Source organism: Phymastichus coffea, unplaced genomic scaffold (genome assembly GCF_024137745.1).
Source record: "Phymastichus coffea isolate CEN01 unplaced genomic scaffold, Cenicafe_Pcof_1.1 PCOF00065, whole genome shotgun sequence".
Lineage (NCBI taxonomy): Eukaryota > Metazoa > Arthropoda > Insecta > Hymenoptera > Eulophidae > Phymastichus > Phymastichus coffea.
This window is the reverse complement of record NW_026706876.1, coordinates 688164-706062: the sequence shown is the minus strand read 5'-3', so window position 1 is coordinate 706062 and position 17899 is coordinate 688164. Positions and strand designations below refer to the sequence as shown.

The 17899-nt window shown below is 32.7% G+C and overlaps 3 protein-coding genes across 6 annotated transcripts in view; 1 reads left to right on the top strand and 2 right to left on the bottom strand.

Annotated features, from left to right (window-relative positions):
- Nucleotides 1-17899, top strand: part of LOC131667397 (protein ST7 homolog) — a 172120-nt gene that overhangs the window by 59244 nt on the left and 94977 nt on the right. For 2 of the 4 annotated variants that reach the window (XM_058940781.1, XM_058940782.1), the window contains exon 2: nt 6176-6283. The exons of the other annotated variants lie outside the window; for them this stretch is intronic. The gene's annotated coding sequence lies outside the window, so the exon portion shown is untranslated. The remainder of the gene's footprint in view (nt 1-6175; nt 6284-17899) is intronic. 4 annotated transcript variants of the gene reach the window in all.
- Nucleotides 1770-4781, bottom strand: LOC131667401 (uncharacterized). Its single transcript, XM_058940793.1, has 6 exons — nt 4607-4781; nt 3888-3942; nt 3253-3410; nt 3011-3190; nt 2122-2347; nt 1770-2038 (listed from the first exon to the last, which is right to left on the bottom strand). The coding sequence occupies exons 1-6, from the start codon at nt 4664-4666 to the stop codon at nt 1932-1934; spliced, it is 786 nt and encodes a 261-aa protein (XP_058796776.1). The 5' UTR covers nt 4667-4781; the 3' UTR covers nt 1770-1931.
- On the bottom strand, nt 5180-6898 carry LOC131667402 (uncharacterized). The gene is made up of 5 exons (XM_058940794.1): nt 6773-6898; nt 6525-6692; nt 6163-6351; nt 5702-5885; nt 5180-5635 (listed from the first exon to the last, which is right to left on the bottom strand). Exons 1-5 carry the CDS (start codon nt 6827-6829, stop codon nt 5511-5513), a joined length of 723 nt encoding a protein of 240 aa, XP_058796777.1. The 5' UTR covers nt 6830-6898; the 3' UTR covers nt 5180-5510.

The following is a 17899-nucleotide window of genomic DNA, read 5'->3' as shown; positions in this document are numbered from 1 at the left end:
CAAACCACCTTTCGATATTTTTCGGACAATAGATTATATTTTATGCAAAAAATTTTAAAAGAACTCAGTAGTGAATTCCTTCAAATTGACGCTTTGATGTACTTTTATTTATTTTCCTTTTCTAAAAATTGATTTGGCAAATCCATAAACTTTGCAAATTTTATATGTAATCCAATATTTTCATTGAGTGAAACAATAGTATCTTGATTTTTCTATTAAGTAAAGAAAGAATAGAAGCTTAAGTAATATGATATTTAAAATACACATAATTTATCTTACCGCTCTTTTCCTCCTCCTTAGGTGACTTGAGGACTGTCACAGTAAAGTTTACTTGGAAAATAAAGCTGGTTTTGGTGTAACTCATCATTAAGTTTCTATATTAGCCATGAGATTAAAAGAACTTGTCAGAGGAAGTACAACTTCTTTGTAATTCTTATCGTCTTCATTAGCATTTACATAAGCTGTTGACAACATGGAACTTGTATATGGAGTGGACGACGTTCCTCCCTACAAGAAATAATTTTTTTTTATTTTATAGGTTCTAATATAAAACAGTGAAATTACAGGATACTGATATGAATTCACTTTTGCTTGACAGTCATTATTGAATCTTGTAAATATCATTCGACCTATTTGTCTGGGTATAAAAAGACCTCGTGGTGCATTACTATGTTCTGTATAATTAGAAATAATGTCGCATACAACAGACACGTAAACGAACTGCCGATAACGCGGTTGATCTGCGGTCGTTGCGTACATATAAACTTGAATAACAAAATCCAAGATTATCTTGAATACTGATCTGAAATATTTTGAAAATTCTTACGAGATAGTAAACTTTAGTCGTTATTGAAGTGAGCCATGGCCCAAGTTTGATGCCGAACCAGTGTCGGAACTATTATCTTGCACTGCATTTATAAAATCATTTTTGCGTTTGAAATTGAAAACTGAATTTTGAAATTGAAAACAAAAATTGAAACTTTGTTCAAAATACACTAGAAAGATTTAATTGAAATAAATTATCTTCATACAATCACATACAATAAATATTTAAGTGACTTTAACATTATGGTACTGTGAGTATTTTCTAATGAACCAAAAATAAAATGATATGTAATAATTATTAAAAAAACACTTATAATTAATATGTTGTAATAAATTAATAAAATTTAATTGAATTGAATAAGACTCTTTTTGATATGTCATTCATAACTCTTCTTTTTAATCATTGTATTTCCAGGTTTTCCATGTCAATTATTTCTCAAGTATTGTATGATTTTATAAAATTGAAAAATGTAGTATTTAATATTCAGCAATAGAGTAGATACGCCAAACAATAAAATAAGGCCATTGACGGTTGAAACAATTGCATCCAATACCTTTTCAAATTAAAGTAATTTTTACTAAACATTCACTAAAATAAGCAAAATTCATGCTTCAAAGAGTGTTATTTTATATAGATGTGACATTTTTTAATAGACTTATATGATTAGTAATCAATTAGGAATTATGAAGCATATTTTCGAAACTGTGAATAGTGTAAATTAAAGAAACTCGATTTTTAGCTTAAATATTTTGTTTTGATTGCAACATAACAAGTAATCAAACATACGCACAAGATACGAATTAATTGTCAGATAGATAAAAAGGTTTTCAATAATAAAAATGAAAAGTAAAACTTGAAAAAATGTGTCTAATATTAGTATCAGAAATGACATTTTTTTTAAATAGAAAAGCATGCGATCTAATCAGATCATATGTAAAATATTATTTGAACTTTATTAAATATTAAAAAAGAAATTATAAATATAAATGTAAAAGATATACAGTTTTAATTACATTAATTATAATTTCTATTTTTTAAATAACTTCTGAACATTTGTCAATAATATTTCTCGACTGCTCGTATCCATATTCTTTCTCATTTTATTCTATTCAGCTTTTCCGAAAATTGATTCGACAAATTTATAAACTTTACAGATTCGCCATATAATCCAATATTTCCATTTTTTATTTAAACAATAATAGCCTAATTTTCCTATGAATAAAGAAAAGAAAGAACAATAGCTTTAATACTATATACCATAACTGATATTTTTACTCTTATTGCACTGCTGTTACCTTCAGATTCCTTAGATGAATCAAGGGCTTCAACAGTAAAATTTACTTGAAATACGTAACTGATATCTTCATGAAAAGTATCTTGAGAAGTAATTATATTAACCATAAGGTCAAAAGGTAACGTCACAGGGAGTGGAGCACCTTTGTAATTTTTGTCATTTTCATCAGCATTTACATAAGCTGTTGAGAGCATAGGACTAGAGAATGAAGTATCTGATCTTCCCCCCTATAAAAATTTATTTTGGATTTACTAAATTTCAATAATATAGCATGCCTATGTTTCATTGCCTAAATTATATTCTAGAACACTAAGCATTTTCTATTTCATGTTGTAAAATTTTTATCTGATATTCAGTGTCCATGCTGTTCTATAACAAATTTTCTAATAGATAATTAAAAAAAAATTGTAAAATGTCGCTAAACTGAAAGTTTAACTTTTCCCGTACAATGCTCAATTTACATTGATGCATTCCTAATTACTATGCGATGCTATATGCAAATACTCCACTTTTTAATGAAGCATTCTCATACTGCGTTTTGTACATATCATATATGATCTACGGAATAGAACCTGTAGCATTTTTAATTTTATCGAATAGATAATATTATAATCAAGAGTTAATTACAAGAGAAAATAGAGAAACTTTTACAGGCTTCGAAAGCATACTTTTAATATGTCGAAACGTATATGCCTAAAGAGATGGACTACTTAATTTTTGGTCGAACTCGATAGAATCTTAGTCCACTTAGCTTATTTGTTTTTCTTTTCTTTTATATATTCTTATAAGAATAAAAGCTCAGTTCGTCATTTATGATTTAGACAATTAAAAAAAATAAATAAATAGGCAATCATGCATATAAAAATATTTTAAGTCAATTTAGAATATACCTCTGGTTGACACTTATTATCAATGCCTGTGAAGATCATACGAATAATCTGCCTAGGTATGAAAAAGTCAGCTGGTAAATTACTGAGCGAAGTGTCGTTCGAAATGCATTTGCATAAAGAGCATGCAAAAACATATTGCCGAAAATTCGGTTGCCTCGGTGTTCTCCCATATATGAAAGCCTACATTATAAAATTTATATGTAAATTTTAATAACAATCTAAAATATTTAGAAAATACTTACATAATAGCCGTAAACAGATCTAAAATAAGGCCCAAATTTGACCGCGAAACCACTAGAAGAACTATTATCTCTCTCAACGGATAAACGTGGATCGTCACGTCCATTTTTTGCATTTATTAGTTTAGCAATTGCATTATTAGAACGCACGGTAGTTTCCTCTTTCAAGAATAATATAATAAAAAATTACAGCAGATTAAAATATAATTTATTAACTAATAATATTAGGGACTTGCTGCTCAATATTACATTATTTTATACATTTTTCATATTTTTAATATATGTATTTTTCACATCATTTCTCTTTATTGAAAAATTAAATATTTAAATATTTATCAAATAGTTTTTAGTTTGTCGTTAATGAAAGTATAAATAAATAAGTCAATTCTAAATTGTGTTAAAGTTATTAAATTATATTGATCATTATTTTATTTTATTTTCGGATATTCACATCTTTCTTAATTTTATAGTATCCGTGAAATAGATCATAATAATATATATAAAAATTCTATATATAATGGAAATTATAAAATTAAGAAAGATATGAACTCTGTAATAATGGATATTTTACAGTATTCTTTGACTTAACCCCTCATTTATATTTACTAAATAAATCATAAATAACTCTTATGCATTACCGCTTTCATCAATGTCACTAATACCGTCAGCATCGTTTTTTGTATCAGCATCAACCTACAATGAAGTCTATACGATTAGCAGTAATAAAAAAGTTCACTTATTGAAGAATTTGTAAAACACTATCTTTTTGTATGTTATTACAAATTTGAAAAGATATCTTCTATTAAAAAAGGATCTCTCTCTATGACATATGATAATATCTTTCCGCACTTAAAATCATCAGTTTTAAAAATTAGGAATAGAAACTTATGAATAAAGTTTAAGACATGTTATATTTTTTTAAATAAATACAATGTATTCAACTATGAATTCACAACCAGCAAAGTTCAATATTCAAATTATTTTCAATTATTGAGCATCGATGGTATGAAATGTATTTTTCTGGCAAGTTGCAAAGGCACTGTAGACCATAATAAGCCCTTGGCCTAACGTCGTTCGATAGCATCGATGTTTCATCATCGTATTAATTCAGATTTTGAACTTCGCGAGTAACGAAATCATGTACGGGCAGAATACTTGAAAAATCGATGTAATTATATATTAGTTTTCTTCATATACATATTAAAATATTCTAAGATATTTTCTACATTTAAATATTATGCTATGAAGTAATATTTGCGTAAGTAAACATGAGTTATACTTATCCAGTCTTTCATCTATTCAAATATTGAAAAGGTATATTTATAACAATTAAGCTCAATAATACGAAAAAGTATACCGTGCTCGTTTGCAATAAACAGAAAATGAAGTAAGCAGCATATATAATTGTTTTCTTCATCTTGTATGTTAATTTATAGGAAGCCAATGGTACACTGAGTAAAGCTTAATTTGTTGAATAAAATTCTGTACCAAAACGCGGCTATCAGTCCTTAAGTAAAATAACCTTGAATTACTTCGATAAAGAAAAGCTATTTGCAATCATTTGCGGAACTAACTTTTTTAAGGAATGTGAAGTTTCTATTATTATGCCTGCTCACCTTAGTCCATTAATTATATATAGTGTTTATATACAGCACTCTAGAATAAACGCAAATTATAATTAAGATAAGAGATTATCATAATTATTACGGCACTTCATAATTATGTTTGTTATTGAAGATGATGAATATTCTCATTGCTATTTGTATAATTCATCATAGATTCTGTCGATGCTAGAAAAATATTTAATTTTATATTTTTTTTTAAATAGATCAATTTTCTAATAAATCAAAGCGAAAATTTGTATGACCTAGATATACGTATAACAATTGTCGTGATGTATATTACTGGATAAATGACACTTGATTTCGGGAATAATATTTATTAAAATAATTTGTCAAGCAGATATTGGTAAGCGTTTTTTCTTAATACATGTAAAGATATTCTATTTGATTTTTATATAATTACATATAATATATTATAAATTTTCTTGTAAATTATAATACGATAAGTTTTTTCTAGAATATAAAAAAGAAAACTATTTAAAAAAATGATAGAAAGAATAACAATGCAATTGAACATTTTTAAATTAATCAAATAGTGTAAACTTCTGCTACTCTTCTTTACAACCTTTGAAATTCTATGGCTTCCATTTCTAAGTTTAATTTTTATTTATTTCCTAAGTATTGTGTTATTTTGTAGACTTAAAATAAATGTAAAATTCGTTTCCCAGCCCCAAAGATAATAGATTCAATAAATTCAGCGATAGTACAAATACGCCAAACAATAAAATAGTTCCACTGACGATTGAAACAATTGTATCCAGTACCTATTTAAATTAAGTGAAATATGATTAATTTATTGAAATCATTCTGCTAAAAATTACTTAACTTACCAGGAGGGTTACCGACAATTAGTTTTACTTGAAAAAAGTAATTATTTTCTAAATCGTCTCGTAAATCTTGTGACAAAATATTCACGTACAATTCAAAATAGCTAGAGTTTGGAAATTTAATTTTTGGATTGTTGTATTCAGCTATGTTCACATTTGCCGAGGGCATTATTGACTTTGTACCTTCCTGAAAATCAAGTTTTGTTGTGACGTTTCTTTTACATTTAACTGCGTAAACTTGAAAAAGTTATCACATGAGAAAACATATATCGGTTAGATAATAGAACATTTTTTATAGAGCTATTGAGATGAATTTTATATAATGAATAATTAAATGTTTGTTAAATAATTAATATTGATGAAAACATTAAAAATATCTACTGACAATTTTTTCAACTAAGACATTATAAGCTAACACTATTTTACCAATATAAATTTAATCTTGGAGTATTTGTAATAACTACCGTCAAATTACAGCTTCCTTGGCGTCCTGGAAATATCAGATTTATTACATCTCTAGGCAAATTGTTCTGTTGTGGAAATTGATCGAATCTTGAGTCGGAGATAAGCAAATCACACAGGAAGGTACCGAAGAACGTATGAACTTTACCATATTTATCTCCTGTTGTTTTACTATTATCAAACATATACACCTAGAAAATAAATGTGCTTAATTCATTCGTAAATGTCTTTTATTTTGAAAGACGCGGAAAAACCTTATATGGTTTAAAGATTGCCTTATAATTGAAATTTCTTTTATCCCTTTCAAACAATTGTTGAATATCTGCACTGTTCCTATAATTTTTCATGTAAATTAAATACTCACGAGAAACTTCGTATCAATTTTGTAACGATTGAAATTCTGTTTCACTTCAACTGCCCATCCAGTGGGTGAACAACTGTCCTTAACAGCAGCAAAGTAAGAATTATTTATACCATTTTTTACGTCTACCACTCGGGCAGGTGCAAATTTTATTAGTTTATTTTCTTGTTGCTGTGAACAATGCATAATCAAATAACAATAGCATTCATAATAAAAATTATAATTAATATATAAGACTATAAAATACTAACACTACTTAAACCTATAAAAAGCAATCCAGTATAAATAAAAAGTATTAAATGTTCCATTTGAAATAGTAGTCGCGCAAATGTCAACTATGAACAAAATAAATGGAAAATTGAAGTGCCTTGATATTGCATATTACATATTGTCTATCCGATAACATCAAGGAAGTCATATTCCTTAACTATTTAGGAAGCCACTACTCAAGCATTATCTACTCGCATTGGATAATTTGTAAAAAAACTGATAAAATATGAAGTTTACAATTTTTACATTTAGAAATATTTCGATTCCCACTCAACTAAGCACTTTGTAAATATAATGATATTAAATAGAAACCAAGTTTAGTTTAGCAATATATTTCTAAACAAAGAGCTGCAAGCAATATTGAGATAATTAACTATCAGTACATATAACTATCATTGTATCATATGGATATGAAACAATGTTACATGTATTTATTTTATAGCAAAAAATACAAAAATGTCATCATCGCTTTCATATCAATGATAATATCCCCCAAATATATAGATTTATAAAGTTGGTATAATAAATTGGAAAAAATGAATCTTGCTAAAGCTCTGTCACACACTGTGCACAAATGTGATGATATATACACTAGGGTAAATGAGCGTGAAAATATGTCGACGCAACTGGCGTACAAAATTTGTCCTGATTCACGAACTACAACCACTGTAAATAATGCCACAGCTGGTCGCGATTGCGAATAATTATTCAATATTTCATCAGCATGTCGCTTACTTTTTTATCTTCACTTGGTAAATCAAAGGGATAAACAAATATCTGTTAAAGCGACGGAAAGAAATAAAATTTAGAACTCTAAAGAAAGACAAAGAGTTCTGGATTGGACTAGTTATTAACTATTAGCTTAAAACTATCTATTCTTCAATATTTAGAAAAAACACGAAAAGATGATACTTTTAATGAGTACATAATTCTTTAAAAATAAATTTAAAAATTGACAGACTCAATTTTCTAACTCATGGCCTATACGAGTCTGACGGCTTGACCACTAGACCATTGCTGATTTAACTTTTATTCGTTTGTATATGGTTACTGAAGATGGGCTTTTTCCGTCATATTCATTGCAGTTGATACTTCATGTAGAACACGTCCGTACAATATGCGTCAATATAATTAAATACAAACTTAAAATTAAGCTAATTAATGGTAATCGATACTAACTTGAAATGAAATCCTTTTTCTTTTCCTATTGAAAGAACCACTTCGCGGCAATTTTTGTTCTATACATAAGCTATAGAAAAGTTTGTTGAATGTCTGTCTATTTGCGTGATAGCAATTCATAGTTAATTAGTAAAAGCTTTGTGTTCTGATGCCCGCATCTCTGTAAATGATCATCGCCAGTCACACGTGTAAGTTATGGTTTGTCTACTAGGGATTTGAAATGAATGCAAATAACAAATATTATTAAATATTAATAAGACATTCAAACGTATGGATAATTTAATGGAATAAATGTTCAAACAATGCTGTATCCTAAAAAGAGCGATCTTTTGTTAGTATAAAACTTTCGAAATTATATTATCATATTTTAAAAACTTATCCAATAAAAATTTTATACCGGTCGAAACATAATTCTAGAAACTATTCTCGTATTATTACTTTGCGAAAAATTTCAATAACCATTCTGCAGAAACAACTTTCTTTCATCATCTCTCTTGCCACTCTAAGCTGCTTAAATTCAATTAGCCTCACGCAGATACAATTCAATAAACATCGATTTTTATGACATCGTCCGCTAGCATTCGCCGGAAATGAAATGTTATTGGAAAAGAAGATGAAACAGAGCGAATGTTTGAAGAAGCCGTCGGCGTGAGAATTGTAAGCGCCTCCGTGCATAAATTTAGTCACACGCGTTAGATCGTTTCGTGGGCGGACGCGGCCATAATTCGTCTTGTCAGACTGAGAGTAATGGTTGTCCGTTTGTAAAGACGTTCCTATTACATTATACTCGACGCTTCTGTTTATATTATAATCGCAGAAAAAACAGTTTCACAAATGATTTCTTTCCTTGCTTTTCTTAAATTATTCTACAATATCTTGCAGAAGTATTCACCGCTCGATTTCATGTTTACAAAACTACGCTCCAATTTTTAATGTTCAACGTTTCATATCCTGTAAACATTTGTCTTAAAGAAAGCAACACATTCATATAGATTTTTCCAAATGAAAAAAAAAATTCATAGTAATAATTCAAATATCAACGTTTTTTTAAAGTCGAAAGAAGAAAAAAATAACATGACTAGGCAGGTAATGTACCGCGTTGAAAAGGCCTGCGGGCAAAAGGAACAGCGAGCGTGCCGAGTTGTAGCAGAACGGGAAAAAAGAAGACGGCGTATAATACTAAATGAGAAAAAAAGAAACAAAAACGAAAGAAAGAAACTCACGTGGACGGTGTATTGTGCCTTGGGTAACTGTTGTGCAGCTGATGAGACCACACTCTCACCGGCTTGTTACTTGGCTTTTAAAGATTTTGTTGTCTATTCTTCTTGGTGCGAAATGTTGACATGTTTTTTTTTACTTTTGACCGCGCTTCAGCTGTTGCGTTGAGTTTTACGTAGATCATCTTTCTATCACTTTTTTTATGTGTTTAACTTTAAAGTATAAATGTTTAAAATTAAAATGTTTCTAAAATGTCTGTAAAGTATTTGGTAATGTTAAAAAAAAATTGAAATTGTACTTATTATGTATTTAGTTTGTTAAAAAATAATAATTTTAATAATTCACTGTCCGGAAAGATGATATCGATTATTGTTTATGCAATGCAATTTACATGTGGGTCATATTTTTCATTGTTCATTAATTTTCTAAAAAAATGTATAGTTGATCGCAAAGAAGCAATACGACACTGTTATATTTCGGGCCGTCGTCACTAATCGAATGCGAAGAACCAAAGATAGAAGCATTGCCCTGAACAGATAATTGAATCACTGTTATTTAGTTAGTCGTCGCTTATCATTCAGTGAAGTCACAAGGGTTATAGTTCATAGGTACAAATCTTTTATAATTTTGTTTTACTTATTTTGCGCATTGAGTTCAAGAATTTGTTACAATACTATTTCAAAGATAAATATTGAGACATTTGTGCCTTTAATTTAATTGACTAGAAGTACATAAAACTTGAATCGTAAAAATTGAAAAAATATCCCACCACCCTCAACCTGTTTAATTTACAATAATACTGTATGAAGAGAAAATATGTTGTATTTGTACTGTTGAAAATGTATAGTATTACCTATTTGTATATATAAAAGCTTTCGACATGACTCGTTAAAAATGATTTGTATTTGAGAATAAATACGCGATTCAATTAAAATACAATTAAACTTCGCATGCCGTTTGCTCTACGCCGACTCGTTCGTGCACAAAAGTAAGCATAAAGAAGACGCATGAAAGAGCTGAAAAAGAAAGCGCAAGGTAGCAAAAGAATTTCGTTCTGCAAGTATGTGCTACTACAATGCAGTTCTTATGTTGCGCACGTAATGTGGCAACAGTCCGCTTGAAAGCATGCAAAAGGCTTTTATCTGAGAGACGCAAAACATTGTTATCATGCGCGCTCACAGCTCTTGGGCGTAAAAATATAATGAAAGAACTGTACGTCCGGGAGAAGGAGCATGAGACAGACAGTTTAATGAATGTTATGAGGTTATTTTCGTGATATATTTTCACGGAATTATGATATGCTACGAATATTTGATTGACTGGGCAATTCTTTTTACTTAGGTTTTTTCTATTTGATCGAGATAATAAAGTAATCAAGTGGACTCTACTGAATAAAATAAAAAAGGATATTTATTTATTTTTAGGCCACTTGATCTGTATAAATTATCATTAAAAATAATTTATATTGTTCAATATTTTGATTCGAAAAGGATGACATAATAATATATCAAAACATTGTCAACTTAATAAATCGTATGAAAATTCTTATCTACTTTTTATATATTTGATCCAATTCGTTCAATCACCATCCTGATCAATTAAATAATATTTTCTTGGTTGAGAAGAATAAAATATAAATAATTGAAATTAATACAAATTATATAAATGAAATTACGCCGGGAAGTCAAAAGTTATCCTAGAATAGATAATTGGCAACAAGTAGAGCTCAGGAAGTATTCACTCCTCTTTGTCCCACCCTGATTCTCACTCTCTCTCTCTCTCTCTCTCTCTCTCTCTCTCTCTCTCTCTCTCTCTCTCTCTCTCTCTCTCTCTCTCTCTCTCTCTCTCTCTCTCTCTCTCTCTCTCAAGTCTGTGTGACTGTAGTTACAGAAAAGCTATCCCAAACTCTAACCAGTATGGCCCTCAGCACGATCACGTAACGCTGGATGGCTCACGTCTGGAGCACAATCGCGCAAAGCGACGCGGGAATTTCAATTTCCCTCAGAATATTCCACCTCGCGACTTAAGGTACCGCCCGCGCTCACGAAGCAAACGGACATCCGACCAACTGGTTGCGGCAACATCCCCGAGCCTTCTTTTGTCTGCTCTCTCTCTCTCTCTCTCTCTCTCTCTCTCTCTCTCTCTCTCTCTCTCTCTCTCTCTCGCTCTCTTTTGGTTTCTAGCTTTCCATTTAGGGATGTGCTGTGCTCCGCGGATTTTCTTGCTGGATCGTATGTGTTGGGAAATGAAGAAATTGTAGGGGTACAACTTCGCTATGTATGCAATGAATTCCACAAGCAGGTTTTTTCCAAAGGCAGCTCGTTGCGTTGAAATTATTAAATAATCCAACCAAAAGCTGTAATTGAAAATACATAACTTTTCTAACTAAGCTATGCTTGCTATGCTTATTTCTTATTTATATCTATTCGCAGAAAAGAAAATTATTAAAAATAAATAATGAGTTCATCATACAAACATTTTTTACTAGAAACTACGTATATAAGAACGTAACAGAATACCGCATAATCAAACTCGAAAAAATATACCGTATTAAAATGAAAACAGCGCGAATACTTACATTCCAGATGACTAAAAATTGAAAATTTTGCCTGAAATTATCCGTAAGAGGTACGTATACATCTAGCTGGCTTTAGCGATCGCGCAGGAAAATAGAAAACATAAACCCGTTGGTGCTTACTCTGTCTGGGAAAGAAAGGCCAAGAGAAACCGAATCCAAGGCAATGAGCTGAAGGAAAAAGGTCGCCGAGGATAAAGGGAAAAGAAAGAAAAACGGGGGCAAAGGAAAAAATTTCTGACCGCAGGGCATTAAGGCGAAGATAAATAAGTTCTTTTTCTCCGGGCGCCGAAATGAATATAACGTGCGCACTGCCGACTCTCGATTTTTCTCATATACGTACCTATACCGTAGTCCCATGTAATGCAGACCAAGGGATTAATGTCGTGAGGCATTCCGCCAAAAGAGCCCACTGCCGCTGCTGCTGACTCTCCTCTATATGCTCCAAAGCGAATTTGCTTTCGCGCTGGATATTAATAGCGCGCGAGCACGAATATTTTTCCGATTTTCCGTTGCGGTTTATCGTACGTTTGCTTTTCCTTTACCCACGCACAAATAGACCAAGTGTGCACATGGTATGCGTTTCGCGTATCTACGGGATAAAACAAACTGATGAGAAAAAAATTTTACGTATTCATTCTTATAATTAAAATCCACTGTAAACCCACCGCACGATGTACAGGATTGTTAGTTAGCGTTAAATGTATTCTATTAATAAAATGCCGTAAATGTGGAATAATTTTCTTATAATTGAATTGTTTTGCAAAATTAAATGGTTTGCAAGCACGGCATAAAATGACAATAAGTTGTACACAAACGCGTGCAACTTGCAAATAAACAGATTGATTTCATTTTTACGCCCACAGCTGTTATTCGTCAAATAACATCGCGTCTATAAAACATCATCGTAAAAGCTCTCTTTTGCTCGCTTGTGCGCTGCAAATTGAAAGTACCACGGACTCATTTGCAAGAATTCATAATGAACTCGGTATTTGAAACGTGAAAATATCGAAACTCATGAAAAAGGTCGAGCGGTTAAATCACCGACTGGTGCACACCGTAATAACATTGAATAAATAAACTGTCGACAATCTGCGAAACTGCAAAAACAAATCTTTTATTCCCGTCGTCCCGCAAAAGCACATGGATTCTTCTTGAGTGCACACCCTAATCAAAGAAAGTGTGAGACAGAGAAAAGCGTTCTTTGTTTGCGTAACAGTAAAAGATTCAGATACGGTTCCCCAGTCTTGTTGGCGCTCGCGAGATTTATGTTGCTGAGTGGAGATTTAGGTGCGCGCCAGCCGAGCAGACGCGCACACTTGTCGAGCAAAAATGTGGGGAAATTGTTGAGAAACATCAGCCCGGCTGTCGTTTAACGCGACTCTGTATTACGGTCATTTTGTAGCCGTAACTAGGCGGCCGCACGAATTTCCACGTGAATTTTATCTTGTTTCGTTGGTTGAACAATTAAAGTTTTCTCGTAAAACAAGCTGTATCATCGACGGCTCGAATAACCCCAGGCAATCGCGCGCCACCTGCACAAGAGTACATTGCGTGTTTCTTCTTTTTTCTCCAAGCAGATTTATCGAGTGCTTTAGAGTTTAAGTATGAAAAATGTCACTGCACATCATCCTCTCTCCGAAAATCTCCGTAAAATTTATCGCTGCAAAGCTCAAAGTTAACAAAATCGGTCAAACCGGGAGTTACTACAACAAAAGCTATAACTCGTTGCACCAATGTTACGTAAGCTTTATTGTTCTTTTGTACCGCTGTATATGATCGAGCAAAGCGCAATCATCAAAAGAATTACAAGCCAGAACAATTCTTCAGATTAATCGGTGCGACCGCAGACCGCTCGAAAGCTGAAACAAAGGGAAATAAATTAATAAATAATATCGTAATTCAAAGGCAAGTTTACAATCGAACAACATGCGGCTCTCAATCGGGAGAAAACGTGGAAAAGCGCGTCCAAACGAAACGTACTAAATCTCTTGACCACGGCCAATTCAATGAACCACCACTACCACCAACACCACCAACGTTCCGGTAAACGAGTTTCTATCTCTCCTCCCCCGCCCCTCCCCCACCCTCTCGACAGCTGCATTTTCAATTCGACGCGTGTAGAGCTCAACAAACACAACATCAAAAGGATTAAACGCCTAACCGACACAAATCTCCGTGGTGAAATTGGCGCGTAAGCTTTCTTTTCGAGCTTCAAGCGTGTATACAAAATATATCGTTTGTAAATTCTTCGACGAAGGTGGCTTTATATTGTCTCTCAGGAGTTGCATTGATGAATAAAGTAAGCCAGTAAACGAAATCCAAGACTTTCGGTTGGAGGCAGTTTTGTTTCCGTAATACATCTTCTTTTCCCTTGGTTACTAAATCAAATCAAGCTTCCCGAAATATCTTATTTTTAAAGCTTTACTTCTTTATTAAGCAGAGAGGGTCTGAGCTGGAAACAGAATTGATGTTTAAATTGCAATGAATTCATACAAATAACTACATTCAAAAGCACCCGAGCTTTCCGTTATTTTCACATAATAATCCAAGGGCATGTAACATTTATGCGTTTATTTATTTCTTAGAGAATTTAATGTTAATGAAGGATTCAATTACAAGTAATTACTTAACAAAAGAATATAAATGTTTTTAGGTGTATTGAGAATTTAATAAGCTATTTTTACTTTAATAACATTAACTGTCTGTTCGAGTACAATTCATTAGAAAAAAAACTATTATCGCAATGTGGAAAAAGTAGTCGACAACTAGCATTGATATAAATTAAAGCCAATTAATCTTGTAAAAAATTATTACATCTTCAAATTGATATATCGAATCGTTTTAGAACAAACAAATAAGATACGATAAAAACGGAAAATAGAATGACTACGAAAAGCTTAAGAGCGTTAAGAGAATTATGATGAATACTCTTGTTTTACTGTATAATTATAATGTTAAAGCATTCTCAAGATGTAACGACGAAACCGTCAACTAAAAAACCACAATTCAGCTTGCCAGAAGTATAACTAACAATGAAAAGGTGTATGGAGTAGGCGCAAGTGGTTTTGCCAAAGCTTAACAAGCAAAGCGATTAATACTTGGTGAAACTTTATTAATAAAACAAAGCGAGGCCGCAATGCAAAAGTTTTAGAGAGGTAGGGAGGAAGGCGCTTCTCGTCGTGTTGCAGGCATGCGAGTCTGCGTGAAACTTACGTCCCGCAGCGAGCACGCGCCCGCCTCATAGATGCTTATCCCTAATAAGATAATATTCAGCGCTACGCGAAACCTCGTCGTGCGCTCATACACACGTGTGCAGTGCATTAGGAGCAGCCAAGCGAGAACCAGCTCTTATCGCCCGAAGCTTATCTTCGGCTCGCTCGAATGTGTGGTAGACTCTTATCCGTTAGCGTCACCGTATGGCAGCTATTTTCTAATCTGTACATAGACAAAAAATTAGTTCATTCGGTTTATTACAATCATGTCGATATATTGCTTTTTCTATTTCAATTATTACATGGCCACATCGAACCAACCATACTCTTCTAACGAGAGGAATAAAGATGTGAACCAAAATAACCGACTAAGTAATTCTTCTTGACATAAGAGGAATCCTCTTATAACAAAAGAATTCTTTTGGTTAGAATATGATTTATAAAAATTATATTTTTTATTTCATTTCGAAAAACGGTGTAATAAAAGAAAAGTACTTCTGAGCATATTCTCTTATGTTAAGAAATAATCTTCTTGAAACAAAAGGTATCCTTCCGAACCAAGAATACTCCTTCATGAACCAAGAGATCCTACTCCGACAAGAAGGGTTCCGTTTTGAACTATTCTGACATCGAAATCTTCTTGGGTCAAGAAGAATCTTCGCGATACAAGAGAATTCTTTTCTGAAGGTAAAACAAGCCCAAACGGAATTATTCTTGTATTACGCGGATAGATTATATTTTAATACAAAATTATTTATTAATAATCAAAACGACAAATGGTATTCTTATAACACTAGAAGAGCAAATGTGAACAAATCCAATTGTAACGAAAAGAATATATGTGTAACAATATATTTAGATGAAAATATTTTTGAGGCGAAAGAATTCCTCTTATCACGAACATTCTGTTTATAAGAAGGCCATGATTTCATTGTTTTAAAATTTTTCAAGAACTCGTCTATACATAATTTCTCTTCAACAAGTATTTCCGCAGATACAGTTACTGCACAGAACTTTTATTATACTGAACTAAAGACAATCAGTAACAATGAGAAAGTCACCTAGAATTAATCCTTGTATAAGAGAAAACTTCCTCTTGCGTAAAAAAGAAATCGCCTTCTAGAAATAGAATTACTCTTATGTCAAGATTTTTGGTAAATTATTCTAAAAAGAAATATAGTTGGTAGGTAGATAAGTGGCGAACGTATATATGGCGGAAATGCCGCGGATCCATTTCACCGCGACTTGGGCACGCGTGAGCTGCCAAACTGATACTCTGGAGTGCAAAACATCGCGGGCGCACGCTATATATTAATAATCTATATATTAATTCCCCGAGGCTCTTATGCATCGCAGCACAAACCACTTACGTATATACGGGCTGTTGGCTGCATTATACATTAGACTAAAGATCGATAGCGAAGCACTTTATCGCATCAACGTCCGTTCGAGAAGAGCGCCGGCGACGGCGGCCTCATTGTCTCTTGCAGCGCCGCTGTTGCAAATGCAATTAGCTGAAAATGATAGGCGGTCCTGCAGAAGGGCTTATTGCACAGCAAAGACGACAGATCGAAAAAGAAAATGAGATGAACGCAAAGCTGAATTTGATTGCGAATCGTGGAGCGCTGCCGCGAGGAGAGTTCTCGCTTGCGAATTGGATCGAGTATTATACCGAGCATCAGGTAGAATGAGTTTAAAAGTCATTGACAGTATGCCCAGTTACCGAGATACCGGATGCTAAGCCCTGAGAACTTAGTGAACGATTACTGCAGGATTTAATTATTGGACGGGATATTGCCAACGTTTCGCACAATTCAACTGCATTTTACCTGGGAAATTTCAAATTAACTGCCTTCCGCTGATGAGTTATCGGACCCGAGCCTTCATCAATCTTATCAGCTTTATACTCTTCAACTTGCTGTTTTTCACTTCGAACAAACTCAACATTCAATAGCCTCTACGGATTCTGTGAAAAGAGAACTGCTCAAACTTTTTTACTCTAACAATGCAATCATTATCGAAAAATATGTCAATTTATAGTAACTTTCTGCAAGATAGCTCAATTAAAAGCTCTGCTCGCAAGATCAATACAATCTACTATCATAATAGGCTTCAATTACGAGAAATTTTATGTTTTTTCCAGCTGATTCTGCAATCCCTACAAATAAAAATCAAGCACTAGCGAAAGTACAACACGTGCAAGCGGGAGACGCAAAGGGCTAATTGAATGTGGTCGCATCCGACAATTACAAAGGGCCAACTTTGTCCTCCCCCCTCCCTCTCTGTCGGTTAATATAAATTCACTGGAATTTCGACAAAACAGCCGAGCGACAATTAGACGACTCTCCCCATTGCGGACCCTGTTTTTCCCCTTAAGAATACTACCTTCGGTTTATACGCTTTTCTCAATGTTATCGTTCAAAAAATATTTTGAGACATACGAAAGGAAGCTCAGAAAATAATCACTGATAATTAAACGTGGTAGTTAAATGATTATTTCGAATGGTTCGTTGAACGTTAATGGGTTAGTAGCAACAAATTAGGGTATTACTACTATCAATAATGTCAACTGATAATGTGAATACTAATTGATAACTGATAAGGGCATTGTACACGAAATGGTATCATCGAAAATGTCAATATGTACTATGACCAACTTTCTTTCTACTATATCAACTTTAGCTTATAATAGTTTAGACATGTATTTGTTTATTCATATCTGGAAAACCTCCCACAGCAACTTACAAAGCTCAAAGTGGTTTATAACTGTAGACAAGTGCAGGCAAGCGCGCCCTATTAAATTTTCACGTCGAGTCATAACTCAAACTCGCCGACGAGCGGCGGCGCGGGCGTTATGAAAATTAGCGAGCCCTTATCTAACGCAAAACTTTAATAACTCGACCGTAGGCGCGTCTGCGAAC

Excerpts from the sequence above, each read along its gene's own strand:
- LOC131667401 (XM_058940793.1), bottom strand. The coding sequence starts at position 4,666 with ATGAAGAAAACAATTATATATGCTGCTTACTTCATTTTCTGTTTATTG. Across the intron at positions 3,411-3,887 it reads TAGTGACATTGATGAAAGCG|AGGAAACTACCGTGCGTTCT; the intron begins GTAATGCATAAG and ends TATTCTTGAAAG. Across the intron at positions 2,039-2,121 it reads TTCATCTAAGGAATCTGAAG|GAAAATTAGGCTATTATTGT; the intron begins GTAACAGCAGTG and ends CTTTATTCATAG.
- LOC131667402 (XM_058940794.1), bottom strand. The coding sequence starts at position 6,829 with ATGGAACATTTAATACTTTTTATTTATACTGGATTGCTTTTTATAGGT. Across the intron at positions 6,693-6,772 it reads TTTTTATAGGTTTAAGTAGT|CAACAAGAAAATAAACTAAT; the intron begins GTTAGTATTTTA and ends CATTGTTCACAG. Across the intron at positions 6,352-6,524 it reads AAATTGATACGAAGTTTCTC|GTGTATATGTTTGATAATAG; the intron begins GTGAGTATTTAA and ends TTTATTTTCTAG.